This window comes from Drosophila persimilis, unplaced genomic scaffold (genome assembly GCF_003286085.1).
Source record: "Drosophila persimilis strain 14011-0111.01,24,50 unplaced genomic scaffold, DperRS2 tig00000000-arrow-pilon, whole genome shotgun sequence".
Lineage (NCBI taxonomy): Eukaryota > Metazoa > Arthropoda > Insecta > Diptera > Drosophilidae > Drosophila > Drosophila persimilis.
The window spans coordinates 26,721,928-26,749,522 of NW_020825288.1; the positions used below are offsets into that span (position 1 = coordinate 26,721,928).

The 27,595-nt window shown below is 43.8% G+C and overlaps 4 protein-coding genes across 5 annotated transcripts in view; 2 read left to right on the forward strand and 2 right to left on the reverse strand.

Moving 5' to 3' along the window:
- Positions 1–22,546, reverse strand: part of LOC6594537 (5'-AMP-activated protein kinase subunit gamma-1) — a 58,254-nt gene extending 35,708 nt beyond the window's left edge. The window contains exons 1-2 of one of the 2 annotated variants that reach the window (XM_026984364.1): positions 22,384–22,546; positions 22,143–22,303 (exon numbers count right to left, since the gene is read on the reverse strand). In XM_026984364.1, coding sequence (XP_026840165.1) covers positions 22,143–22,303; positions 22,384–22,531 — 309 coding nt within the window. In that variant the 5' untranslated portion in view covers positions 22,532–22,546. Of the gene's footprint in view, positions 1–1,447; positions 3,076–19,588; positions 19,837–22,142; positions 22,304–22,383 lie in introns of those variants that run through there. The other variant, XM_026984362.1, reaches the window with a different exon arrangement.
- LOC6594539 (sensory neuron membrane protein 1) lies at positions 9,076–11,792 on the forward strand. Its single transcript, XM_002019333.2, has 7 exons — positions 9,076–9,325; positions 9,381–9,538; positions 9,602–9,749; positions 10,163–10,417; positions 10,478–10,984; positions 11,046–11,224; positions 11,294–11,792. Exons 1-7 carry the CDS (start codon positions 9,215–9,217, stop codon positions 11,619–11,621), a joined length of 1,686 nt encoding a protein of 561 aa, XP_002019369.1. The 5' UTR covers positions 9,076–9,214; the 3' UTR covers positions 11,622–11,792.
- LOC6594540 (leucine-rich repeat-containing protein 15) lies at positions 11,851–13,458 on the reverse strand. The gene has a single exon (XM_002019334.2). It carries the CDS (start codon positions 13,236–13,238, stop codon positions 11,892–11,894), a length of 1,347 nt encoding a protein of 448 aa, XP_002019370.2. The 5' UTR covers positions 13,239–13,458; the 3' UTR covers positions 11,851–11,891.
- LOC6594541 (nephrocan) lies at positions 16,627–18,367 on the forward strand. Its single transcript, XM_002019335.2, has one exon. It carries the CDS (start codon positions 16,666–16,668, stop codon positions 18,295–18,297), a length of 1,632 nt encoding a protein of 543 aa, XP_002019371.1. The 5' UTR covers positions 16,627–16,665; the 3' UTR covers positions 18,298–18,367.
- Positions 22,547–27,595: the final 5,049 nt, after the last annotated feature.

A 27,595-nucleotide genomic window follows, 5' to 3' on the forward strand; every position in this document is an offset into this window, starting at 1 on the left:
TGCTGATGGGGATTGTGGCACGATAACAGAGGAGGTAGACAGGCCACTCTCTTCCCTACAGATATGTACACCCCCCCTATATATAATCGTGTATAAAGATATACATATATCCCACTGTGGATACAACCAAAAACAGATTGTGTTTACCTTTTGGTCGACAGAAACTCCCGAGGAAAAACCAGGCCAAAAAATTACGACTATTTTCTGTGTATGGGAATCTTGGATCTTGGCTAAGAGTGGAGGGGCCTATAAATAGAACATTTTACGAGTACTATTAACCATAGCGAAAGATCCGCGCTGGCATTCACAATTATGACTATTGAATAAACAAAAAGAAAGAGCCAAGTGCTCAGGTCAAGTGAATCTGCTTCAGACAGAGCTCTTGAGAGAGTGGAAGATGATGATGCTCCCCCCCTCAAAGAGCTTTCATGAGATATGGGCATGGAAATATCTATGTGGATTTGATCGAAAGAATTGCTGTGTTTTTAAGCAGATCAAACGAAAGTATGATTCTCTTATATAAAGATATAAAAAGGGACTTTTGAAGTGAAGAAAGATCAGCAGAAAGAAGAAGGAATCTTCATAAAGAAAGGGATAAAATATAAGGAAAAAGTCGTGGGTCCCACAATCTACAGACACAGTCTACAATCGTGATGAAATCTCTTGAATTCTTTCAGAACTTTCTTGGAACAAGGCTCACGCGTTATGCAGCAGCGCACCTCGGTATGGCTCCCCAAACTTCAGACGTTCCTTAGAAGAAAACTAGCACTACTCTACTTTCCCCTTGACGCAGTCTTCAGTCTGTCCTCCGATATCGCCCAAAAACTCTCCTCCTAATGACATCATTTTCCCGGAATCCCTGTCTTTTTCCTCTTTCTTATGGCCTGACTCTCTCTCTCTCTCTCTCTCTCTTTCGCTAACTGATTTCATAATGGAAAGTGCACACAAAAACCCAAAAGAAACACGAAATGACGTCAGTCCGAGGAGGAGTGAATATAAAGATTAAACAAAGCCCTCGCCCTCGTTTTTGGAGGCATTGCTGGGCGACATTTCTGCGGTTTGGATATTGTTTTGATTGCTATTTAGCTTGGAACTATTTTTGGGGGTGTTTTTTATCAACCTCAAAAAGAGATCTTATTTACACTGGAGATATGGCTGGCAGTCTGGCAGTGTTTACGGAAACTGTATGCCCAAAAAGGGTTCTAATATTGGAAAAGTTCCTTTGGAAAGAGTCACGCGTCATGCGGTTGCGTCCATCGGTATTTTGTGCGTTCGTTGAGAGAGGAGCTGAAAAAACCCAACTTCGTGCCCCCATTCCATTCAACTATTCTCACATTCCTGGAGATCTTGGCTCTATGATCCATAAAAATCGATCTGCCTATCGATCTATCGATGCTTGCAAACCTTCAACCTTCTTCATCGTTCCTTTTATTCGAAGAGGACTTACATCATCCGAAACGGAACCCGAGACCGATCCCGAGGCCTGCAGCGGTCGCGGTGGACTCGATGTGGAGGCACTGCTCGCGCTCCTCTGCAAACGTGGCATCGTGGATGCCCCTCCCAGGGACACAGGTCTCGGCCCCACAGGTGTGGCAGAGGGTGGTGTCGTACGTCGTATCCAGATGTCGTCCAGCTCTCGCTCGCTGGGCGTCCTTGGCGGAGGCGCCTGCAGAGGCTTAATGGCTAAGCTTTGGGTATCACAATGGAGGCTTTGGTTTGGGAGTCCGGCTGTATTCAGAGCCGCATTGCTGGTGCGGATCTCCACCAGCGATGGCTCGAAGAACTGCTTGGAGAGATGTGGCGTGGCTGACGTGGGAAACTTGTGCGAGCCGTAGCGCTGTGAGAACAGTCCTTGGACCGAGGAGTAGCCCCCGAAGCTGGAGGGAAAGCTGATGGTGTGCGCATTGGAGGAGGCACGCAGTTTCGCCAATTGCTGCGCCTCCACACGCAGTTCCGGAGGCGTCTCCTGGGCCAGAGACACCTTGAATTTGCCGTTTATGATGAGCGGCGGCTCTGAGGGCAGAGGCAACGGCGAGGTGGGTGGCTTCTCCCTGTCCACTGGCGGAGGGATTTCCTTTGGGGGCAGAGGGGCAGCCGGCTCCTCTGTGTGCAGCAGCTCCTTCAGGGCCTTGGGGAGAATGGTCGCTGGTATCGGAGGTGGCGGTGGAGGCGGTGGTGGTGGCGCCGCATTCTCCTCGATGTTCCGCGTGTTGATTCTGTCGATTTTGTGCATAAACTGCTGCCTGAGCCGCTCCAGATCCTTGAACCGCTCTTTGGAGGCCTCGTCCTGGGGCGTGGGCGGACGTGGCGGCGCTTTGGAGGCTCTCTCGGCTTTGGCAGCGTCCGTGCCACCTGTCTGAAGTGATTTCTCCCCATCTCCATCCTCATCATCCTCCTCCTTGCATTGGGAGAGCCGCCGCCTTTCGGTGAAGGGCGGCAGGAGGTAGCCCGGACGCGGATTCATGGCGTACAGATCCTTGCCGAACTTGCCGCTGAGGCTGAGGCTCAAACTGAGATGCACTTCATCCACATCGTCATCGTCGTCCTGCTCCTCCTCGTCGTCGCTGCTGCTGCCGCTGCTGCTCTGGAAATCGAAGGAATTAGTTCGCGGCAGGCACTTGAGCATCTGGGCATCGATATGGGGTCCGTGGGGCACCAGACCCCGCGACTCCCGCTCTGTCTGCGGCTGCAGATGCGTCTGCAAGCTGCCTGAAGATGCAGCCGAATCTGGCTCGGAGTCGGACTCGTAGCCGTCCTGCTCCTCCAGGCCCTCCATCGTCGACTCGAAGGCGCATTCGAAGGTGTCCTCCAGGTAGGCGGGATCAGGCTTCTCCTCTGCCGGCTGTCCTGCCGCTGGCTGCTGCTTCCCATGCTCCTGCTCCTCAATGCAGTCGCCAGGTGGTGGCGATGCCATTTGTGGGATTGGTTTTCTTTTTGTTTTTTTTTTTTGGGATGATCTTTGGATGCGAGCACTCTCTTGCTCTGTTTCTCTATCTCTCTCTGATGTCTCTCACTCGCTGTCACAAATATTTTCTTTTGCACGACATTGATATGCCGCCTGATATCCTTGGGGATCTGTAAAAAGGTTTTGAGGATCGTTTTGAGGAAAGTTCTATATGCGGTTCGCCAGGGCGCCGTTTGAACGTTCCTTTTGTGTTGATATGAGGGTTATCGATCGTCTATCGATCATTTGGACGATGGCTTGCATCGTTTATCGATTTTCAATCGAACTTTCTAATAAACTATCATTATTTCTCGATTGCAATCCAATCTTCTATCAAACCAGCGATACTATCTTTTTCACAGCTTTTTATAATCGATTTTCTATCGAATCTTTCATAAATCTAGAAGGAAATGTATCTTCTATGTATCATCAATCCTCAACCAATCTGCTGTCTTCTACTGATCTCCTATCAATCAACTAGCATTCATTACCCGATTTCCGATCATTCTTCTATTCCACATTCGATCGATTTTCTGTCGATCTCTCATTTTAGACACCAATTTCCATAAAATGGAAACCAGAAAACCCCGAAACCACCACAGAGGTGAAGGTCGCGAAACAAAAGGCAGAGAAAATTTACAAATTCTCGTCATTTCACCGCGCAGTTCCTCTTCGAAAGAACGATTCGATCCGATCCGAACAACAACAAAAACAAAAGCTAATTTCATTATTTACGCTGCGTCATCGTCAACGTTTTTAGTGGAAATAAAAACAAAAGTTCCACAATAAATAAATAAACAACGAAAGAGAACAGAAACCAGAAAACAGAAGCCAGAAATCGAAATTAAAGAAGCTCTGTCTGTGCCTCCGAAATACTGAATGCTCAACATATGGCAGCAGACAAAACAGAAGATCCAGCCCCAAAATAGAGGTATATATAGATGTATCTTTGAAAGATGTATCTAGAGTCAGAAGAGGAGTGACAAGCCACAGCAAGGGAGGAGAATCCAAAAGAACGAGAGCGCTCTTGAACGATTGACAGAGGATTGCTAGAACATCATCGAATCGGGGTTGAATGAAGCATTGATAGGTGTTTGGTTGAAGAGTCGATAGAGCTAACGATCTAGAGAAATATATGGTTCACTCTTTAGAAGCAATCCCAAAACGAATCGTTATCGTTCTCCATTCAAAACCACTTTTGGAAAACTCCTCTAGACAAGCCACCTCTTGTTCGCCTTTGCCGCTTTCCCCTCATTCCTCAATCCAATGTCGTGCAACAAGTGCCCCGACTAGACGCCAGAGTGTCTGGCAAAAAGTGAGCCGTAAAGATACAAAGATACATGTTCGTGTATGAAAACATTGCCATGCGGTGGCTAGCCATAATAAATAATTAATAGATACAAAATAGCGGAGCAATCAGCTGACGAATGCAATTGATTTCTGGGTAGCGTCTAATGTTATACAATTTCATGCGGCAGAGGGGCTGTGGCAAGGGGCAGGGACAGGGAGAGGGAGAGGGAGATGGCCATGTAATTGCATGGCTACTGCCACGGTTGTATCCGTCAGATACAAACTGCAGTTTCGATTGAGTCACAAAGCAGCCTGGCCTGGTGGTTCGTGTCGAGGCAATTAAAATGAAATTTCTCGCTTAGAAAAAACAGTATCTGTACCTCTGAGGGCGGGGGGGGGAAACGTATCTGTGTATCTCTGTACCTCTGAACAGGGGGGAGCAGTGGGCACCCTTTGACTTTTGGTCTGCTGATCTTTTGTGAGTCACGCCGCTGCCCCCCACTCGCGTCCTCCATTTGCCACCCACACGTGCGTCAGAGAGAAGACCGCGAAATGAGAGACACATATGTGGATACCAGATACATTTGTATCTAATTGCCATTAATTGCGGCGGGGCGCATCCATTAGATGCGTACGCGAGCATCGGGCATGCCATATGCTCGATTACACCACAATTTTGCGGTTACGAGTCTATGGTGGGAGGGAAAAGGCAGGGGAAGGGGAAGGGGAAGGAAGGTACACTTTTAGGCACAATTTCAACCACTTGTTGCAGATACATTTGTATCTTGCGAGTGAGATTTCTCAAGGGAGGAGAACTTGTTATTTATCCAAGAGATACAGGCGGTTTCAATATATATTTTGAATACGGAATGAAATTATTAGAATATTATCGATACCAAAATGGCATAAAATCGATCGAATTGTATCGAAATAATTTATCTTTCATCTCTAGATATCAGATCAATTGAAATGGTTAAGATTTAGCTCTTCCCTCCTTTTATCGACCCATTTTAGAGGATTATACTTCAAAGAACCCACCTTTGGAGATCAGAAAGCAGTACGTGCCTCTACTCCCCATTGTTTTCATAGTTTTCCCTTTAAAATCCATAGGTTTCCTTGGCCATTTGTATCCAATGCAAATGAGGCAGAAACTATTCCAAAAACATTGAACTCTTGCCCCGAATTCACGCGTAATGGCAGTCACGTAATCGAAATTATTGTTTAATTAAAGACGAGAACAAAACAACAACAAAATCGCAAACAAAATGCTTTGTCGACTGTCGACGTCAGCAGCAATGACAATAATTAATAACAAAAGCAGAAAATGGCACTCAAGCCTCATTTTGAAGTTTCATTTTCATATAAAATATCACACGAGAATCAAATAAAATACAAATTAAATCTGAGCAAAAGGTGTGTCCACAGGGGGACGTATCTGTATCTGTACGTCTGTATCTTTGTGTGGCTGTGTCTCCGAGAGAGATTATATTTATTTAAATGTGATAAATTATCCCCCCAGTTGCATTTTAATGAGTTCTACAAGTAAAATGGGTTTATTTTTGAAGCTGTTGGAGGATGGGAATAATCTTTGATACCTTGTAAAAATTATTTATTTATTTTTAGGTGCATCTCTTAAGGAAATCTCTGAATTTCGATACTTTTTGCTATCTTCTAAATGGTTATTAGCTTGTCAGCCAGACCGAGGGGTGCTACTGCATGATGCGTGTCTGATTTAAACGAAAAGGAAAGCAATCTATTTATCTATATCTATTGTACGAGTATACAGGCCAAAGCCTGCTTAGAATATGTATACCCCTCTGAAAGGCATCACAAATACTCGTATGCAAAATTCAATTGCAGTTGGTTTTGGCTCTGGCACTTGGTATTGAAACAGAGGCCCACAAATAAATATGTATACAATATACAGAATAGAATGAATACAATGAAAACGAGTGTAGTGTGTGGGCTGTAATTGCTGCTAAATGATGTAGGATTGCCAGCTGCCTCGAGGCGTGAGGCATGGAGGCACTTCCTTCGTTCTCTTGGCCCAGTGCCTTATGCAATCCCCTCACCCTCACGTGATCTCCTCCTCCGTAATGAATGATGATTCACTCCAAAGAGAGAGAAGACTGAAGGCCTCCGATGGCTGATAGCAGCAGAAATGTCACTCGCTTGGACGGGCAGCAGCAATTCATTAAGCGGCTGTCATCAGTCCCCGCCGGTCATAATTGATATTGTAATCAACAGAGAACCTCAAAGACTTGGAAGTCTCCCAGACTTTTCCTACGATAAGGATTGCCAGATACACAGATACAGATACGAGTGCACGAGTGGCACTATCTGCACCGCAAATGAGTCGAGAAATTAGCAACAGAGATTCTCTCATTGTGGAGGTGGCGGTGCGTGGGATTTTCTCGATGGTCTGCTAATTGGCAGCAAAGAAGCCGCCCCAGCCGTATGTCGGATAAAAACTAACATCTGGTGGGTGGTTTTACCATCGAAACGTTTTCTTTGAGGCACATTTAGTATCTTTTAAGGTCTAAGCGATGATTAAATATCAATAAACAGAAACGGTTGTAGATATAACAAAAAATCATCTCTATCCATGATTTTCTACCACAAAGACTTCTACTTTCCTTTGTTCTACCACTCGGAAACGCAAAACAAGGAAATTGCCTGACATTATTCTGCATACAATCTATTGCATTACTGTGTAAATGAGCCATAAAGATAGCAGCAGTATCTATATCTACACATAGATTCAAACTGTATCCATGAACAGTCGCAACGTTGTTGCCGAGGCACATGGCCCTCTTTGGGGGGTTCTTCTGATAAAAAAAAGGTCATCGATATGAAAATAGATAGCCAATTGATCTGTTAAACAAATACATACATATATGATAGGCATTCACGGGAAAACATAAGTAAGGTTCACTCTTGAGAGCTGCCAAGCCACAAATGTGGATCCGTAATTGATAATTTCCTCTTTCGCTTTCGGGTTACTCAATGCCTCTGCCTCCGCCTCGAACATAATCAAATTGCTGGCTTTTCAATTTCCATTTGTTCAGCAGAAAAAGAAACTTGGAGACTGGAGACGAAGCCTCTGGGGGGCTTGGGGCTGGGGGCTGGGGGGCTGGGGGCTGGGGTCTGGCGTCTGGGACTGTTGTCAAGCGCATTTCAATTTGCATTTTTCACTCTTGACTTGCGACTCGTTTTTCTGTGTCACTTTTGAGGAGAGACCCCACACCCAAACCCCTCAATCCCCTCCTCCATCCGTCCGGCGGCGTCACGTGTTTGTTTGTGGTTTTGCCATTCGTTTAAGTTTGTTTTTCTGTTCATTATGTTATGTTGTTTTGCCCTCTGTTTCAGTCGCAGTTCCAGTCTCAGTTCCAGTCTCAGTTTCAGTTTCGATTTCTGTTTATGTCAACTCAAGGTGGCAGATCATTGAACGCTGCTATGACCAATTGAAGATCGTTTTACAGAGAGAAACTACAGAAACACACAAGGAATTAGTACAAACACCAAGCACAACTGTACTTTTTGTTTTAAAGGGGGAATATTTAACAGCATTTGCGTTCCTTTTCGATTGCTAAACAACATCAAGCACAACTGTACTCTTTTTAGGAGGAATTATAGAGAGAGACCCTTTTAACCACATGATAGTAGCACTTTTTAAGCACTTTCTCTTAGATCTTGAGATTTAAAATGTGAATCATCAAAAAGTCTCATCAAATAAATGCATTGCATTGTACAACACTGCTAAGAATAGTCGAACCATTTGCCCTTTAAAATATAATTGAGCTCCTTGGGATATTTCCTCCTTCTTTAGGCCTCTTTTGGAGGCAGACCTTCTCCCTCCTTTAGAGCATATCCCTCCTCGTATTCCCTAATCATCCATCAACACTTGCCAAGGTTCCCCACGGTGGAAAATGGCCTCCTGGTAATTGCCACAATTAGATAAACAATCCATTTCTCGGGAGGGCCATCGGAGGAGGAGTGCGATTAACAATGGAATATGGGCCAGGTGTCGTTTGGGTCAAATGCCATATCAATTGTAGGAGAAAAATCAAGTGCAAGTTCAAACCGAGGCCCAAAGGTAGGAGATACATAGGTTCATTTCGATAGGCATATCGGCAGCGATAGATCGAATTGCGATAGAGTGATGTGGAAACCATAGGTTAATGTGAGAGAATATATACGACTCAGAAAAGATTCAGGTTTACATCGAGAGAGAGTTGTATAATTACTATATCGTATCGTATAATCGACTAGACAATCATTCTACACATGGATAGCCCATAAAATCCGTTCAAGCTATTTTGAGACTACATTTATGGCCGGAATAGACCCCGAAAGACCGCTAAGATCGTTCAACTGGTTTCTGTTTTTGGACCGTAAGAACCATTAAACGAAGATCGCTCGGTGCATGATCAAATATACTCGTATGCCATCCGAAAAGCCATCCCCCAGATCTAGTTAAACCGCATTCGAGTGTACGACTAAGACCGAATGGAATATGAATATCTGCGTAATAAATAAGTATGTTCCGTGTAGAGTGGAGTGGTTTAAAGTGGAGTGGAGTGGAGGAGAGCCGAGAGAAAACAATTTATAATACAACAAATGCATGCAATTATTGATTTTATAAGTAGTGCCGTGTTTCTCAGATTGTCTGTGTGTTCCTCTAAGCGAATAATATTCGCACGTATTCGCATTTGTCTGGAGGGGGGGCGTGGAGGGGGGTGGGGGCGGGAGCAGGAAGTTCCGACCGTCCGTCCGTCTACTCTGAAGACACGAGAGACTCGCATTTCAGTTGCGTCGCGACTGTGAACGTCTCAAGCCGTTTTCTGCTGGGAATAGCCCCGAAAACAGATTCGAATATCGGTTCTATATCTGATACAAGTGCAGATACTTTTGGAGTGCAGTTGGGAGATAGAAAAGTATCTTCAAGCCAGTGTTGAGCAGAAAAGATACATTCGAAGAATGAAACTCGATCGCATGAAGCTGCTCTTCGTCTCCGCGGGCACCCTCGTCTTTGCCATCCTCTTCGGCTGGGTTATGTTCCCAAAGATACTTAAATTTATGATCTCCAAGGTTCGCAAAAGTGCTGTATCTCTTCACCCTAACGAAAAGTATCTTTAATCCGTAGCAAGTAACGCTAAAGCCCGGCACGGATGTCAGGGAACTCTGGTCGAATACCCCCTTCCCGCTGCACTTTTATTTCTACGTTTTCAATGTCACCAATCCGGAGGATGTATCCCAGGGTGGACGGCCACGGCTCCAGGAAGTGGGTCCCTTTGTGTTCGAGTGGGTTTTGCGATCGATCTTTGAGATTAGAGCTGCGAATTGATATCTTTCCCTCTTGTGCAGTGAATGGAAGGACAAGATTGATTTGGTGGATGACGTTGTGGAGGATTCGGTCACCTTTACCATGAGGAATACTTTTATCTTCAATGCGGAGGCATCGTATCCCCTGACGGGAGAGGAAACTATTACCCTGCCACACCCCATCATGCAGGTAAGAGAGATCGTACTCGAGTAACGCAAAAAAGATACTCCTTTAAAGATGGGAAGACACTCATCTAAAGCTAAGGGTGACGGCTCCTCTAAAGATAGTTAAGGTACTGCTCTAAAGATAGCTAGATACTTCTCTTCGGAGTGCACATGACCTTAATGACTCCCATTGTTCTCTGAATATCTCTTTCTCTCTCTCTCACTCTCTGTGGGAATTATGCAAATCACATTCTCAGCAGCGAAAAATGCACCTATCAAATTGTGAAAATCATATTTGAAATGCAATTACACAGATGCTTATCCGCGAGATACGCATTAGAGGTCTTCCACATGAATTCAAATGGGAAAACGAATGAGTTGCGAATGTGTTCTGGGGTGAATTCGATTTATCATAGTTCTCCCTTCAATTTCCTCCAGCCTGGCGGCATTACAGTCCAGCGAGAACGTGCGGCCATGATGGAGCTGATAGCCAAGGCCATGTCTCTGGTGTTTCCCGGGGCCAAGGCCTTCCTCTCCGCCACGTTTATGGATCTGTTCTTCCGTGGCATCGATGTGGACTGCTCCCCGGATGACTTTGCGGCCAAGGCCCTTTGCACGGTGTTCTACACGGGCGAAGTGAAGCAAGCGAAGCAGGTCAACCAGACGCACTTCTTGTTCTCATTCATGGGGCAGGTAAGTGTGTCCTTCGGGGATCGATCCCTGATTGTTCTAGAGATCCCCCTCTTTTTGCAGGCCAACCACTCGGATGCTGGACGCTTTACTGTCTGCCGGGGCGTGAAAAATAACAAGAAACTGGGAAAAGTCATACGATTCGCCGAGGAGACCGAAATGGATGTCTGGCCGGGCGACGAGTGCAACCAGTTCGAGGGCACCGACTCCACCGTGTTCCCTCCTGGCCTCAAAAAGGAGGAGGGACTGTGGGCCTTCACCCCCGATCTGTGCCGCTCTTTGGGGGCCACCTATGTGAGGAAATCCTCGTACCATGGCATGCCCTCCACTAGATACACTCTGGACCTGGGGGACATGCGTTCGGAGGAGAAGCTGCATTGCTTCTGCGATGATCCCGAGGATCTGGAAACGTGTCCCCCGAGGGGCACCATGAATCTGGCACCCTGTGTGGGGGGCCCACTGTTGGCCTCCATGCCGCACTTTTACAATGGAGATCCAAAGCTTGTGGCAGCCGTTGATGGCCTCCATCCGAATGAGAAGGATCATGCGGTTTACATAGACTTTGAGCTGGTAAAACTGAAATGGGAATCTCTGTAGGATATACCTTTACATCTCTATGTTCGTTCTTCAGATGTCTGGCACTCCCTTTCAGGCGGCCAAGCGTCTCCAATTCAATCTCGACATGGAGCCCGTGGAGGGCATTGAGGCGCTCAAGAATCTCCCAAAGCTCATCCTTCCGCTCTTTTGGATCGAAGAGGGCGTCCACCTGAACAAGACCTACACGAATATGGTCAAATACACGCTATTCCTGTGGGTGTCCTTTAGGTCTTCATTCGTCTCCTGCTTTCATAGATCCCCCTTCTTCCTTCTTCCTTTCAGTGGCTTAAAATTCAACTCTGGTCTGCGTTGGACTCTCATTACTCTCTCCCTGGTGGGTCTCATGTCGGCTGCTTATCTTTTCTATCAGAATTCCGATAGCCTGGACATCACTCTGCCTCCGAAGATCCTCAAGGAAGTCAACAAAGTGGCCGATGCGGCCATGAATTCGAAGATGTTCCCTGAGAAAGCTCCCACCACTCCACAGACGACTATTCCGGGCACCAATCCTCCCACCAATCATGGTGCCCAGCCACCTCCTGCTGTGGCTTCGGTTCCAGGCATATCTCCACCGTTAAGTCTCAAAATGGAGCAAACACAGCGTTATTAGAGCTTAAGATAGAACGGGAGAGACAGAGAGATAGAGAGAGAGAGAAAGAGAGATCCCTGCGATCTCTGGGATCCACTGTACTCTGTACCGATCCCCACTGTAGTAGTTTCTTAGTAGGGAAGCACCCCTGTAGTATATTTAATTCAAATGCTAATAAAATGCGACAGCAAACTTGTTTTTAGAGACCATTGGAGCGAGCTTTAATCGCTGAACGTCCATCTTTCTGTTTCAAAATAGAACAATCTTTTATTTTCTTCACTTAAAGTTTACTTAATGCTTTCCACATAAGAGTGTCGAATCCTCCTCCCAAAAGGTCACATCCTTCGCCAGTTCCTTGTCGCTTAAGAGCTCCATCAAATGGTCGCATTTAATCCCATCTTCTTTGACAAAGAAATCATAATCCACATCCTTGATGTAAATCTCTCGCAGTTTCTCCTGCTGTATCTCTAGATAGTTCAAGTCTTTTAGCTTCGGCAACATATCCATGGAATAGGTGAGGCTCAAGCGCTCCAAGTGCTTTGATTTCCACAGATCTGGGGTATCCTTGAGCTTATCTATGCCCGACAGATCCAAGTCCATCAATCCAGTGGCCTTTGATAGAAAATCCAGACTCGACAGATTCGTATTGGCCAAATCGAGCTGCTCCAGGGCTTGAGGCTGGGTAATTTTCACATCTACCAGCTGAAGATTGTTATCCAATCGAAGTCTGATGATGGGGCCATCGAGAATCACAGATTTCAGAGCACAATTGGAGGCCTGCAGCTCTTGGATGTCTCCTTTGAGACGAAGTCTCGTTAGATGTGGATTATCAGAGAGTATTAAATGCTCTATGGATTCAAAAGTATTCATGGATATCTGTTCCAATAGATTATTTCTAGCTGAAAGTAGTCTCAGCGGTCTAAAGAGTCCTCTGGGGAGTTCTTTGAGTTTGTTGCTGTCTAGATTCACGGTTTGAAGTGCATTTAAATGAGTGAAAACATCTAGAGAAACAATCTTCAGTTGATTGTTGGATAGATTGAGTTTCTGTAACTTTTTGAGGGGTAAAAATACTCCTCTTGGGAGTTCCTCCAATTGATTGTCGGATAGATTCAACTCCTCCATCTCTGTCGAAAGATCAAAGGTGTTTCGTTCCATTTCCTTTATAGAATTTCCACCCAGATTGAGTATCTTCAAGTTCTGCGAGCCCCTAAAGCACTCTCTGTCTATGTGCTGCACCTCACTTTCCAAGACAGCAAATTCCACGAGTTGTGGCAGACTTTGAAAGACATTTCTTGGTAGATTCATCAGTCGCGAGCTGTGGATGATCAGTGCTTTGTAGTCCTTCAGTTTCCCGGCGGTATTCTCTCCAAAAAAGGCCACCTCTAAGGCTGAGGGATACTCCAAACCCACGCAGAGGCTCTCCTGACAATCTAATCGCTCCACTGGCACTTCCTTCAGCCCTCTCCGGCTCCCTTCTTTATCTGCATCCTGTATCCGCATCTGTGACTCACAAATGGAGGCTACAAGCAGCAGAATCGTCAACACAGCCTCTAATTTTCGGAGCGACAGCATCTCTGTGGATCTTTGTTGATGAAGAACTAAACATAGAACTGGAAACGAGAAGCTTTTATGGCACATTTAAGACGATAAACAGAACAGAACACGACCTTCGTGAGAGCATCCAAAAACTGGTCTTTGAATTTTGGGTTTTTGTTTTGTTTTTTTTCTGCTCATAAAAATTTATGATTCCTCTTCAATGAATATTCGCGCGGAGCTCCTCTACAACTCGGCGATTACTTAGTTCATTTCGAATGAAAAGCCGGCCGATAAGCACGTTCTCTCCACTCCTACACTCGACACTCGACACTCGACACTCGACGATCGACGATTGATGGGGGTCCCCGCAGTTCGAGTAATCCTATAAATTATAGGCAACTGGAATATCAGCTGATACGATAGGCTCTGACTACCGCCGAAAGAGTGTCTCAGATGTGGCTCATTTGGGGGCTACATTCGGTCTGGATTCAACGATACGAACCACTTTTTCACAGTATTACTCTTAATAGATTCTCGGCATTGATGTAAGATTCTAGTTTGCAGAAGTACGGGATATATCTTTATAGAATTTCCTCTCAGATTCGGTTTCAAATCATTATTTCAGTCAATGAATTGCATTGCTTCAACTGCTTCAAGAGACAGCTCTTTAATCGCACTCTTTATCTCTATTCATTAATCAATAATTGTAGTAATTATTTACGATAACTTTCAATGGATGAAACAAGTATCAGAATGAACACTTTTGTTCATTAATTTTATCATCTGTACATACGAGTACACAAGCGTATCACTTCCGTCGATGTTCGATATTCAGATACCCCGCGCCACGAGTATTTTGTTGTTGAATTCTGGGTACAATGAAAGCACCTAATCTAGCCCAACGAGTACACCTTTGATTACCACCATTCAAGTTCGTATCAATATCATGTATAATTCCATTCAATACCATGCTTTTCCTATCAATATCACTCCTTAAATCATCCATTACACAGACAACCATTAAAATCTTCTATCCTCTCAATTATCCATTAATTTTTAAGAGTACTTAAAGTGCTATAAACCAGAAAGTAATGCCCCTGCATTTATGTGCAAATTATCTCATTTTTTTCCCCGTAGAATTATATCATCATTCTGTGAACAATTTCGTCATCGTTTGAACCTACAATTTCTGTGATTTATTTCGCTGGAAAATCTTAAACATTTAGCGCCTGACTTGAGCAATAAAATTAATGAAATAAATAAAGTGCCATAAACTGCCAGAAGGCGCCATATAAAAGGAACACCAGGCCCCCACAATAGACCTCACTTCACTCGTTAAAGTACGAATAGTACGTTCCATATAGAAAGAGATATCCAGCATGACTGATGGCTATATACTATCTGTATATGTGTGTGTATGAGGCACGTACTACCCTGCATTGTATCCCATTTGTTTGCACAGCAAAACTATTGTGGAAATTTCGTTGATTTGAATGGAAATGCAGTCGGGGGTGGAGAACAGAAATCAAAAGATTGGAACTAGAGGATACTCTACAAAGCTAGAGGGAACTCTAGCTCTTAGAGCGAGAGGTGGAGGAGGAGATGGCTTACAAAAATCGATTCCTACTAGAAGAGGGATATATGTATATCTTCACAAATACAGCATACCCTTTTATACCCTTTATGAACCCAACATAGAGGAGAGGCAGGCTGATGATGATTTCCTCACTCCTTCTCTTTCTTCCCCTCCGGTTCGACTGGGTCTCTCGACTCTTGGGGGATATGCAAAGTAATTGCTGGAAATTGAATTGAAAACAAGAGTGCGACATTCGTTTCATATCGCTAAACGAAGTCATGCCATTCCAATTGAGAACTCAAGACATACACAAAGATATATGTCTACATCATCGTACATCATGGCTCAAATAATTAAAAAACCATTGGACTACTACTAATAATCATCTTTAAACAATAAGCAAATACTCGTAAGCAGATCAATTATCAATTATAATTTCCAAAGACTGGGGAAAAGCGGGTTTTGTTTGCTTCGAATAAAACCTTAAGTCCCATGAAAATATTGGGCGTTAATTCTCAACAAGCGTATAAATTTGTTTGTTGAAAGCTTTAACCGACTTTGAATTTGAATTCCTTCCACAATTTAAATACTTTTGTCATTCGCTGAGCGGCAAAATAATTGAGCGACTGAAAAGCAGGTTGAACGTGTTCGTTCAACGACGATTCCGATAATGGATTGTTATAATTTTTGTGATATTTTTCGATTAATTAAAGAGGGTCTTCTTTAACGTAATAAATTATATAAATTGTATGTAAAATGTTGCTAGAATTTGATTTGAATCTCTGCCAGAGAATTCTTTGTAAATAAATAGAAATAGAACAGTTAAAGAAAAGCCCACCCTATAAAGAAAACTCTTCGCTAGAACATGAATCATCCGCAAAATTAGCGCGAATTTTATATTCTAAAAAGCGACGTTTACGATCTAGAAAAACTATAAAATGTACTCAAATTTATTAGAGAAAATATACAAATGTATTTCCACGTGTTTTTCATGGGCGGAAAATACCCTAGTCTGGGGCCAAGACTCTGCTTATCAGCCAACAAATGATTTCCACCTTCTGTGGGCCACAAAACACAAAAGCTTTAAGTAAATTAAGTAAATAATACTGCCATGATAAGAGGCCAGACAAAAGAGAAAGAGCTTGTTTTTGCTGGACATTTCATGGGCTGAAATCCGTTTATGGCCATAATATAGAAATTCTCTATAGAACAGAAGCACCAGAGCGCGGAACTTCAGACAAAGACAGACAGAGAGAGACAGAGAGAGAGAGAGAGAGAGAGAGACATAAAGAGTCGCTCCTCTCCATAGAAAAAAAAGACCAACTAAACAATGATTCGAACGAATTATAATACACATGTCAAAACGATGATGACAACAAAATAAAATAGATTATATTTTGCTGTCCCAAACGAACATTTGCCCTATACAAATCTCAGCATATTACACATTTAATCTGATGAAATATGAAGAGATATCAAAGTACTTTTACGTTTATCGATAGATCCAAACGATAATTGCACTTTAATATCGAGCGATCATGATCATGCAATCGTCTATTAGTTTTTATCGAATATCTATCGATGTATATCAAGCATTCACTGGAAAAAGGGAATACTACCTGATTTTGAGTAAAAACAAATCCTAAAAATGCTAGCTAGAACCATAACACAACTTTTTTTTGATAATTATCGATATTTTCCCCGTATTACAGTGGGAGTAGTAGTTAGAGTATCTATTGAGACGCTGTTTGAAGCTGTGCTTAATATTTTTTGCAAAATCAAAACACCATGAATACTCGGTAGAATGAAAATTATATAGAAATGATGGATGGATGGATGGATGGATGGATGGGAGACATGGAATTATAGCATTATGGCATCATATTCGTGGCTTATCATTTCAGTTGAGAGCTGATCGTGAACCGCGGAGCACAGCCACAGCACACGCTCCAAATGTACGTCCGGAATTGCCTTGAGGTGTGGTCCCTGGTGAGTGTGCTGGTGGCGTTGGTGGCATCAGCAGAGATCACACCAGATCTCATCCGCGTGGAGAGCTTGGCGGATCACTGCCTCGTCCAGGCGGAGCAAACCCGCTGCAGTGGTTTCAATTTCGACAGGGAGGACGAGAGGGCCTCCTTTGACCTTCAGACGGAGGTAAGGATCACCCCGGATGGCAGCACCTACGAGGTGGTGGGCGACGACCAACCCACGGGAGCCCTGATATTCGAGAACTGCACCTTTGTGCACTTTCCCGAGAGGCTGTTGTACAGTCTGGAGGTCACAGAGCTGGACATGCGATCGTGTGGCATCAGGCACATGCGGTGGGACAGCTTTGCCCTCGGCGCCGAGAAGCTGGTTATCCTCCTCCTTTCGGACAACCTGCTGGAGGAACTCAACGATAAGAGCTTCTTTGGAGCCGGGAATCTGCAGTTCCTGTTCCTCAATCAAAATAGGATCAGGAGCCTGGATACGGACACCTTCGATGGTCTGCAGAGTCTCCAGTACTTGAATCTCATCGAAAACCAACTCGAAGAGCTTCCCCCAAGGATATTTGACGACCTAAAGAGCCTCCAAACGGTGCTTCTGGCCCAAAATCTGCTGACCACCGTGGCAGGCGATTTGTTTGCCTACAATCCCCGCATCCATAGCGTGTCCCTGCACACAAACCGCCTGGAGGATCTGCAGGAGTACGCCTTCCGCGTGGGGCAGGAGCACCGCCTGCATTCTCTCGATCTCTCACACAATCCACGGCTGACGGTGCTGCTCCTCAACCTGAACGCCAGCCGCTTGTCGGTGCGCAACTGCTCGCTGGACCGCGTCAATCTCTACGGATCGGTGACGGAGGTCGACCTCAGCGATAACCGGGTGCGGGAGCTGTACTTCCCCGCGTCGGAGACCCTCGAGTATCTGGTGCTGCGCAACAACTCGCTCGTCCAGATGGCCTCCCTCACGCGTGTGCCCCGCCTGCGGCACTTGGATGTGGCTGATAATCCCCAGCTGGCGCCCTTGCCCGAGGGCTGGCAGACGCCCGAACTGGAGCTCCTCGATCTGCGGAGCACGGGACAGCAGGAACTCCCACTGGCGGCACTGCAGGGGATGCCACAACTCCGAAAGCTGGACATTTCCGGCAACAATCTCACGGATATCGATCCTACGGCATTCCCACTGCTCTCCCAGTTGACACACTTTTATCTGCATGCCAATAACTGGAACTGCTTCAGCCTGCGGACCATCATGGACATGCTCATCCGTCCCAACGGCATCACCTACACGGTGGACGCTGTAGACCCCGATTTCCCCGGGGAGTACATCCATGGTATTGCCTGCATGTACCGCCAGCCAGAGAGGGAGCCTCTGGGAGGCTATTCCTCCACTGAAACCGAATCGGGCTACTCCGCCAGCGTGGAGCGAGAGAGTGAGCCCTCGGAGGCTGAGAAACTTCGCAAGGAACTCCAGGCCGTGGTGCAGTATTTTGAGGCAAAGTTCGATAAGATAATGGAGGCTCTGGAACAGCTTAACGATCGCATGTCCTCCATTGAGAGGCTCAATCACACCATCTGGAATACGGTCACACTTTCTGTTTAATTCGATCTCCAATCTAAAGTTTCCAAAGTTCTACTGTTTGAGTAATAAATATGTTTTGTTTTGACCTCAATTTCCGATTACTGGTGTATCCGGAGAGCATCGATAAAAGCTGTTATCTCTGCTGGCAATGCCTCTTCGCCTGACCTCTGGCAACACCCGTAAAAATCGCAGTTTGCTTGTAAATATTGCCTTTTTGTTTTGTGTTGTTTTGTCGAATACGTAACAAAATATTTGCACAAAAATATTGATTTTCAAGCCAAAGCAAAGTCGAGGAGAGGCCTTCTTTGGTTCCCCGATGGTCGCTCCAAAAGATATTGAAAGCGAGCGTTCATTCAACTCTTGAGGGAACAGAATGAAAGAATAAACAGAACTGAGTCGAAAGAATCCGAGAAGGAATTGCGTAAGTGAGAGAAAGATAGATAGATAGAGATAGAGAGAGAGAGAGAGAGAGAGAGAGAGATTCCATAGAATTAATTACAGGCACTTGATGGCCTGCTAATTTCCAAGATAAACAAAAACAGTTTCAGTTTTCAGGCAAGAGCTAACGATCGTGTGCATGCGATCATTCTATGTATATAACTAGTCCCCTATATACTCGCACTTCCTCCGTATGTATGTACATACGACTACCCTCTCTGTGCGGTCGATCAGTGTTTTTTTTTCGAAATGCAGTTTTCTGTTTAACGGTAATTGGCATACAACTCGTGCCGATCGGCGCAACTGTAAATGTTAGCATTCGATATTACCATATTCTCTATATGCTATGTACTATATTCCGCCAGAAATCAAAGGTCGAACACTTGCTGGGCTGGCTCCACAGGTCTGGGCGTTAAATTGAAAGGTGGTTTCCAAGACCAAAACGATAATTGCCAAAAGGAGATAATACGGATGATAAGATATTGCAGAGCAAAAACCAAGAAAATATCCCCAATACCTGGTATTTCCCATACATGATCTCATCACGGGAATTTCCCATAAACTCATCATCCGTGGAAATGAATTACCCTTCAGAATTTTCTAGTTTAAAATATTCAGTTTGAAAAGACCGCCATCAAATAAAGTACCAATAGCTGGAAGTGGAAGGAAATGTCCCTTTCACTCATCAGTGAAGGGAATTTCCCACTTAGTCACATCCACGCGAAAAGGGGGAGGGGGGGTGGGATCGAATCATATCAACACAAAAGAAACGCAAAAAAGGCATACAAAAATAAATCATATATTTTTGGCAATTAAACAATCGAATAAGGGGAGGGGGTAGGGGTAAAGGGTTGACTAAGAAAGTAACACCAACCTTTTGTTCTTGCTAATCAGCCACTGGAAATAATGTTGATTCTCTTGTTGAATGGAAATTTAAAACACAAAAATGCACTGGCACACTCACTGTCACAGTCACTGTCACCGTCACCGTCACAGTTATGTGAACGGACGAGAACACTATTATACTCTTGAATTTTTGTAAACAATTTCGCGATTAGGCTAACAATTTTTGTAAATAAGAAGAGAACGGACGTTTGTTGAAGATTAAAACGAAATTATTATTATTATTATTTCAGTGGGCAGAGGGGAGCAGGGGGTTTTGAACATCCAAACACTTGGAAGGTGTTGACTTTCGAGATTAGATTAATAACATTTCCACACACACACACACACACACACACGAGCGCGCACGCACTCATTTCTCACTGCTTAAGTAATTATCAGCCATTTTGTTCAACACCAAATAAATCACACACTAGCAGCAGTGGCAACAACAACAACAACAACGTGAAGAGCAATTGCAATATCAGCAATAAGAAGAATTAATTGATTTTAATAAAAACAATGCGAGCGGGAAAAATTATTCGGGCGCGCGTTTCCACTTTGGACACCACTGATCGAGGCGGCAGAACTGGAAGCAGCGGAGGGTAGCTGCGCTGCTGCTGCTGCTGCTACTGCCTACGTCACTGGCAGGCACTCTCACAAATTTAATTTATTTAAGAATTATTACAACAAAAAAGCAGCAAGACTCGCGAAGAAATGAAAGAAGCAACGGAGGCAAATAAAAGTATTTATTTGTCCATGGAAAATTTCCAAACGCTGCCAAAACCTCCATCCCTCCCCTCCCGACACTGCCAACGTCCGCTGCTACCACTGTTGTTCACATGTGTGTGAGTGAGTGTGTGCTGCTGTGCGCAACAGCTGATCGTTGATTATTGATTTTTTTTATTTTAATACTGGAATTATATGTACACTCTCTCCACACACGCAATTCTTGCTATTGTTGATCAACTAAATGATAAATACTGACTGTCGATTGCCGAGTATTTTGCGCACATTTCCAAGAGCAGAGAAAAAGATTAAATGCCACAATATTGCACTTCACGAGGCGTTCTGTTGTTGTTGCATTTGCTGCTGGCCGCTGCCCTTTCCGTTCGCGCACAATTAAAAGCTTGGTACGCAGCTTATCACAAAACAATATTATTCGGCACAAAAACACACATTCCACACACACACACGCACACACATATATCAAAATATCCAGCCAGCGTAGTTGTTTGCTGGAAGTTTTTCCACAAAACGACCGCACGTACCACCGCTCGCGATAAAATTAAATTTTTAAAAATTAAAAAGACGGACAACGACCGTACGTACCACAGCTTTCGTTTTATTTTTACACTATAAATTGGGCTAGAATCGTGTTGGAAGAAAAACAATAAAAAACATAACAACATCCACAACTAATCATCTGATTAAACTCTTATATTATATTTTGGGTCTGCCGTTCTTTCAAATTGCGCGCCCATGCCTCAGAAAAAAAGGTATGGACAACAGGTATAGCGGCCCAGAAAATGCAACCAGTGCAAGGTTATATCAACCCTTTTGTCCAATATACCTTGAAGACAAATATCCAATTTTGAGAGGTGGGATTTCTATAAAGCTGCCATTTGGCTTGGCTCTTTTTGGCTGTTGTCCATACCCGTGTCAATAGTCCATTCAAAATTACGCTCTCTCGACTCATTTTTTCGTCGCAAGGGAGGAGCCGTAGAGCGCAGCAGTAGGACCGTTCGACCCTCAGAGAAACCGTAAATTTAGGATACAAAACAAACTTAGCCCACTTAAAGCCCCTGTATTTAATAAGGTAATATTTGTATTACCCCCGCGATAAAAATTAAAATTTAAAAATTAAAAGGACGGAGACAGTGGTCAGACATAAAATTGCCATTCACACTTTGCGCATGCATGCACGCGTTGTATGGGGTATGGAACCGCATTAAATATGACATTCAATTTTAAAAGTCTGGCCTTTTTACAAACAAGATTTTTAACAAAACAAATTGTGGAAAGTAAATTAAAGTATTTTCCTCTCACTGGAGTGTTTTGAGTGAAGATTACAAGACCGAGTTATTAATCGAATATGCGATAAGAATTCCATTTTTTTGCACATCTCTAGAAACATCGCATTGTAAGAATGTTTATGTTGGCGGGAAGTTCAAATCACACATCAATTTGTAGATGACATCTACTAGATGTAGATTCTCATAGAATATAAGGGGTAGAGCAACTAAAAGTGAAAACCATTTGAAAATATTCGGCAGTAAAATTTTGAATATTTTACAGACCACATAAAAACCAATTTATGAGCAATAAATATGAAGCATTTGTTGCCTTGGTATGCCCTTCACACTTTGGACACCCGCTGACAAACTCTGCTCCAAACAAACAAACTTTGAAACTTCATTTTCACCCCAAAGAAAATCAATAAAAATGGCGCATTGCACTGAAGCCATTACGCCACCAGAAACAGAAACAGCCAAAGGAGTGGAGTAGCAACTCCATTCACCATTTTCCTCCACCCCGCCACTCACCTGCTCAATGTCAAAGTCCCATTCGGGCGAGGGCGAGCGTGCTGTTCGGCCGCCGGGAGGGGGTGTACGTGTACCCAGGGCCGGGGATCCTGCCTGCGGCTCCTCGGGTATGACAGCGAAGCGCCCGCGCTGCAGGATGGGTGAAATGGCGCCATAATTAGCTGCAACGGAAGAAAACAATTAGCAAAAGGCGGCACACACACAGACACAGGCAGACAGAGGATTTCGATCCAACACTTACATGTGGGCATCAGGCGGAAGCGTCCCAGCGTCGTTTCCGGCGGTCCCTGGGGCGTGGATGATGTGATGCGGAAGCGTCCGCGGCGAGCGGCGGCTACATCCTCATAGTTGCCGCCCCCTGCCGCTCCTCCTCCAGCACTACTGTGCATGCTGTTAAAATATATTTTTTAAAGTTAATTCTAGACCACGCTGCAATAAAGAAAGAGGGAGAATGAAAATCAATGGTCAGTGAATGGTATTAACGGGTTCCTTGCACGCAACGGTTTCTTTTGAGCGCCTCAAAGTGCGCTACGAAACGGACCCCAGTATGGCCGCTCGCTCATGCAGGAGGATATCATAATTTAAAAGCTCACAAAAAAATGCACTTAAATGACAGAAAACATTCCTCAAAAGTGTGCCATTCAAGTCATTCAACTGACGAAAGAGAGGGTCAGACACAGAGAGAAAAAGAGAGAGAGAGAGAGAGGGCAACGAAAAGAAAAAAAGAGGAAGAAAGAGAGAGAGAGAGAGAGCGGGCGGTCGAACAGCTGTCTTTCCGCCACGCGACAACGCGGCGTATGTGTATTTTTTCGTCAAATTGAAACGTTCTCTCTGTTTTCGCTCCATTAATTACAAATTCTGACGAATTTCGCTAGAAATTTATTAGTTTATTTTGTGCGACATTTTCATTAGACATTTCTACACATCAAAGAGCTGGCATGTCATTTATTACGGCTAGACGGGCTTATGGGGCGTTTTTATGGCGATATTCTTACAATAGAAGGTATAGAAGATATGGCTAAAGAATTGCATTTCTTGCAGTAAAAAATGATGCCAGTAAAGCAGAGAAAATGATTGAAACTAATACAAAAAATTAATACCATAGATTAGAGGCATAAATTTGTATAAAACTTAGTTTTCTTCAAGATTAAATCTTCATTGTTTGATCGGAAATTTCTCTATTGGCTAAATTCCCATTAAATTTTCCATTTTACGTCACTGATTTCGCATTTGCCGTCTTTTATCTCTCAGATATTCCTTGGCACTTTTCTAGAATTCTTTCGCCTTATTTACGTAAACAAGTCAATGAATGAACAAGACAAGGAATATACATATTTATTTGATTCGAGCAATTTACGAGTATTTACCTAAATAAATTCGTTTGCTTCTTGTTCTGTAAGCTCCCAGAAATGAAAGAGCTCTGAAGTTTATTTTGTTATAAATTTTGATCCACGTTTAATCAAAGAAATATGCACTTTTAATTACGACATTTGCTCAATTTCACTGTGAATATTATTCTGTAAGCTTTATTTTCCGATATTTCTCACGACTGGTATTTTTGCGGCACTGCCAAGAGAACGTTTGCATAACACGCACAAGCGAACACAGGAATAAAATGTACTATATATCATTCCGATACATCATATATAGTATCATTCAGTTATGGGCATAACCACTGTGGATGTGTTCTCGGAAACTGTTTGATGATTTTTGTTTTTTTTTTTATTGATTTTTGCTCTACTTATTGCTTTTCGCGTTGTTCGACAAATTAACATAGAAACAAAAAAAAAACACCGAATTATAATATTTAGAACCCGCTGCAAACACTTTCCGACTGTGGGCCCGTGGAAATAATAAAAACAAAGAGCATGAGAACTCAAACAAAGCAGAGACAGAGAGACACACACAGAGACAGAGACACAGAGAGAGAGAGAGAGAGCAGGCGGCTGGCTGGTGCTGCGGAATTTCGCGTTTTGTTTTATGCAACTGCCAAAAATTAAATTGGCCAACAACAGCGACGCGACGCGACGAGACCGAGCGAGTCCGAAAGCGAAAACGAAACGCGGCCAAAATGAATGCAGCACCAAAATAAACCGAACGAAATTGCGGCCGAAGAAGCCAAAAGCGAGAAAGAGCAAGCAACAACTAGTCCAACAACAAGAGTCCAAAATGCATTCGCTAATTGACAAAGAGAGCCCAGGCAAGGCAAGGTATACTCAGAACAAGGTATGGTTGTGCCAGAGAGCGGCCTCTCATTGGCAGCCAAACCTGTTTCAGTGCGAGCACTACGCAAGGAAGAGAGAGTACTGCCTTACCCTGGTATTTAATATACTTTGGGTGCAACCAAAGAAAAACAGAGACGGAGAGAGAATGCCAGAGAGAAACTGAACTGCATTCGATTGGGGTTCATTTAAAGCCGACGCAGATAACAAAAAAAAAATGGTCGCATGTGCAATGAAGAGAGCGTGAGCGAAGAGAGACAGAGAGGAGCAGCATTATGTTTAATTCATAAAAGCACAGAGGCAAAGCAGAGAGTCGTCTCCCACAGAACGAACCAGAAACTGCGTATACGCAATAAAAACAAATACAAAAGAGCGTTCGGCCATCAGCTGTTTCCTTTGCAAAACCAAACACGTGAGCGCACAGAGAGGGGGAGGGATGGAAAGAGATATTGCTTGGTGCTAATTGGAGACTGTTTGTACAGATGCGCTGCCGACGCTTCTGATGCTAATGGGGATGAGTATGGTGGAAGAGGGAGGATATGGAGGATGCCGATGATGAAGATGAAGAAAATAAAAATAAAATTTAATTGGAAAAGTGAGTGACTCATTCCGCTTGGGCGGACTATTAGTGCACAAGGAAGAAAATAAAGACGAAAAACATCCAATATCCATTTCATGCTCTGATGCAATCAAGTCCAGACGAAGAACTTTTCTGTCCCAGGAATTGTGTTCAATTTATATCTTTGTGCAAATTTTTCATTTCCCCAACGTATTTCCGCACTTTGTCCTTTTCCAGTATATCTTTCATTTCAATCAACAGCTAATACTGATCGTCAGTATGCAATCCGCCGCTGATCAAGCGAACAAAAAATTGTAGAAATGGTAAGAAAACATTTGTTACAATTAGAAGGGGAATTATTAAAATTATAAACAATTTTAAGAAGCGATGAATAGATTTTCTTTTTGAATTTTCCGACAATTATCTGAGGCACGACCGACACATCCATCCAATCCATCATTATAGTCAACAGTTTAAAGGAAAACAATTTTCACGTTTCGCTTGGCGAAGAATCTGACGCGATTTGCGTCTGAGGGAAAACTTTTGCCCACCCACAAAGGAAATTTCTGCTATTCTCGTTGGGTTTTCTTTGTTTTTCTTTTGGGCGCGCATCCAAACATGTGACTCGGACCGGACCCCCTCCCCACGCAAGCACCAGTCCTCGACAGAGGATGACATCATGGGCGGCGTTGTGGGGGGTTGGTTGAGTGACGAGGACCTGGTCGGGCAGACAGTTGGGGCCGACAAACAAACACACACAAACGTGTGAAATATGAAAAACAGTTTATAAATAGGGAAAGAGCAGCTCGATTCTCTTTTACTTTTGGCCTTTGTTGCTCACATAAATTGGTTGTTGCTTTTATTTTGGTCGAATGTCAAATGCGTTTGTTGGCCCCGGGCTCCGGCGTCAGGTGAGAGCCGTGACGACCACAACCCGGCGAAAGTGAAAGTTTTTGAGGGTCACAGGGTGGCAAAGAAAGGTTGTACCGATGTACCACATTCATTCAGAATTTCGTTCAACACATGATGTCAGTATTTCGATTATTTCGATTATCAGCCCGTCTATATAATGATTTGCAGATGTCTGGCCACGCAGACATGCCGTAGCTAATTGTGTCCCTCTATCTGTATCTTCCACTCACTCTCTATCAATCTGTGTCTCTCTGTGTCGCATTATCAGCGTGAAAACTCATTTCAATGAACCACATCGTGCGTGCATATATTATATGTATATATGTATGTATGTATGTATGGACCCTGCGTCCGGGTATTTTATTTTTGCATGTGCTCTTTTGTTTTGTTTACTGTTGCGCTCCGCTCCGTACTTGTGCGGGCGATAAGAGGGGCTTTTCGCTATCTGCCGCTGGGGAGGGCGCTAGCATAAATCACTTTCCCACTATAGTTTCCGTAGATACGATGTGCAAAAGTATGAAATGTAATAAAACTTTATATAATATTCCGTCGGGGCAAGGCATTTCGCCGGCTTCTATTAAGACAGTGTGCCAGAGGGAGAGAAGAGAGGTTTACGTCACAGGCAAATCAACAACAGCCGGCAAAATACTAACGGTACAACCACCCACCATTCCGAGAGAGCGACAAGTTCGAAAGGAGAACGAGAGAGAGAGCGTTCACATTGGGGGTGTATGTTGTGTCACACACCCTCTCACCGTCCTCGAATGCCTTGACAACATGTGAGACCCAAATCGAAATTTTGCAAAGCCCTGCATCTGATCTGCTGTTCAGATTACTTGCTATTATCGCATATATTTCACAATTACTTCGATGTCTTGTGTCGCCCGTTGGCGTCCCCCACTCACTTTCGATCGCATTTAGTGGCTAAAATTAAGTTAAATCACTGACAGACACTCACTCACACAGGCCCAAACGGAAAAAACGTCACGAGGGGCAGTGGGTGGCCAATACACACTAGCAAACAGCTGGCAACAACAACAACACCAGAATAAGAACTCACCCAAAGAAAATATTGTATTGTATTAGCACTGAATTCGTTCTGCTTCTGAATTTATATCCTTAAAAAACACTTTAGGCACTGGTATCATTCGGCATTTTGATTGCCCTTTCACTTACGACACTCGGGAAAAACTTTCATTAAGATTTCGCGCGACTTCGCGCCGTATCCTTGGGCTATTACGCTGTCACACGTGTATTTGTCCACTCTTACAAACCGGTCATGCTGATTTCACTGCATTCCTTGCGGTTTCCGCTCTTGTTTAACAAGCAGCAGGATCAATTAGTTTAAACATTTAAAAGCAGTTACAACTTTAAATAAAAATAATAAAATTTCGAGCGCAACGGCAACAGTGTGACCGCGGATCTACCGATAAAATATACTTATACCGAAATATACCGTCTTATTTTCAAATATACCGATGAAAAGCGATTTTAGCCCACTTAACCCCCCTCTATTTAAGCGGTGAACAACTTGAGCTAATCCACGGAAAATAATAGTTTTTAAATTCTACTAGAAACGGCTTCTTTTTAATTACGAAAAATTCCTCATTATTTTTCACCTAAACTGTGCTAAAATTCTTCAAGATTCATCGTATTCGTGGCGAATTCGGGTTGACAATGGCTTAATCGTCCTATGTACACTTCAAGTTGGACCAAAATTTAATTTAATTAATTTTTGAAATTAACTAATGACTTAATTA

Excerpts from the sequence above, each read along its gene's own strand:
- LOC6594541 (XM_002019335.2), top strand. The coding sequence starts at position 16,666 with ATGTACGTCCGGAATTGCCTTGAGGTGTGGTCCCTGGTGAGTGTGCTG.
- LOC6594539 (XM_002019333.2), top strand. The coding sequence starts at position 9,215 with ATGAAACTCGATCGCATGAAGCTGCTCTTCGTCTCCGCGGGCACCCTC. Across the intron at positions 9,539-9,601 it reads GTGGGTCCCTTTGTGTTCGA|TGAATGGAAGGACAAGATTG; the intron begins GTGGGTTTTGCG and ends CCTCTTGTGCAG. Across the intron at positions 10,985-11,045 it reads TTTACATAGACTTTGAGCTG|ATGTCTGGCACTCCCTTTCA; the intron begins GTAAAACTGAAA and ends TTCGTTCTTCAG.
- LOC6594540 (XM_002019334.2), bottom strand. The coding sequence starts at position 13,238 with ATGTGCCATAAAAGCTTCTCGTTTCCAGTTCTATGTTTAGTTCTTCAT.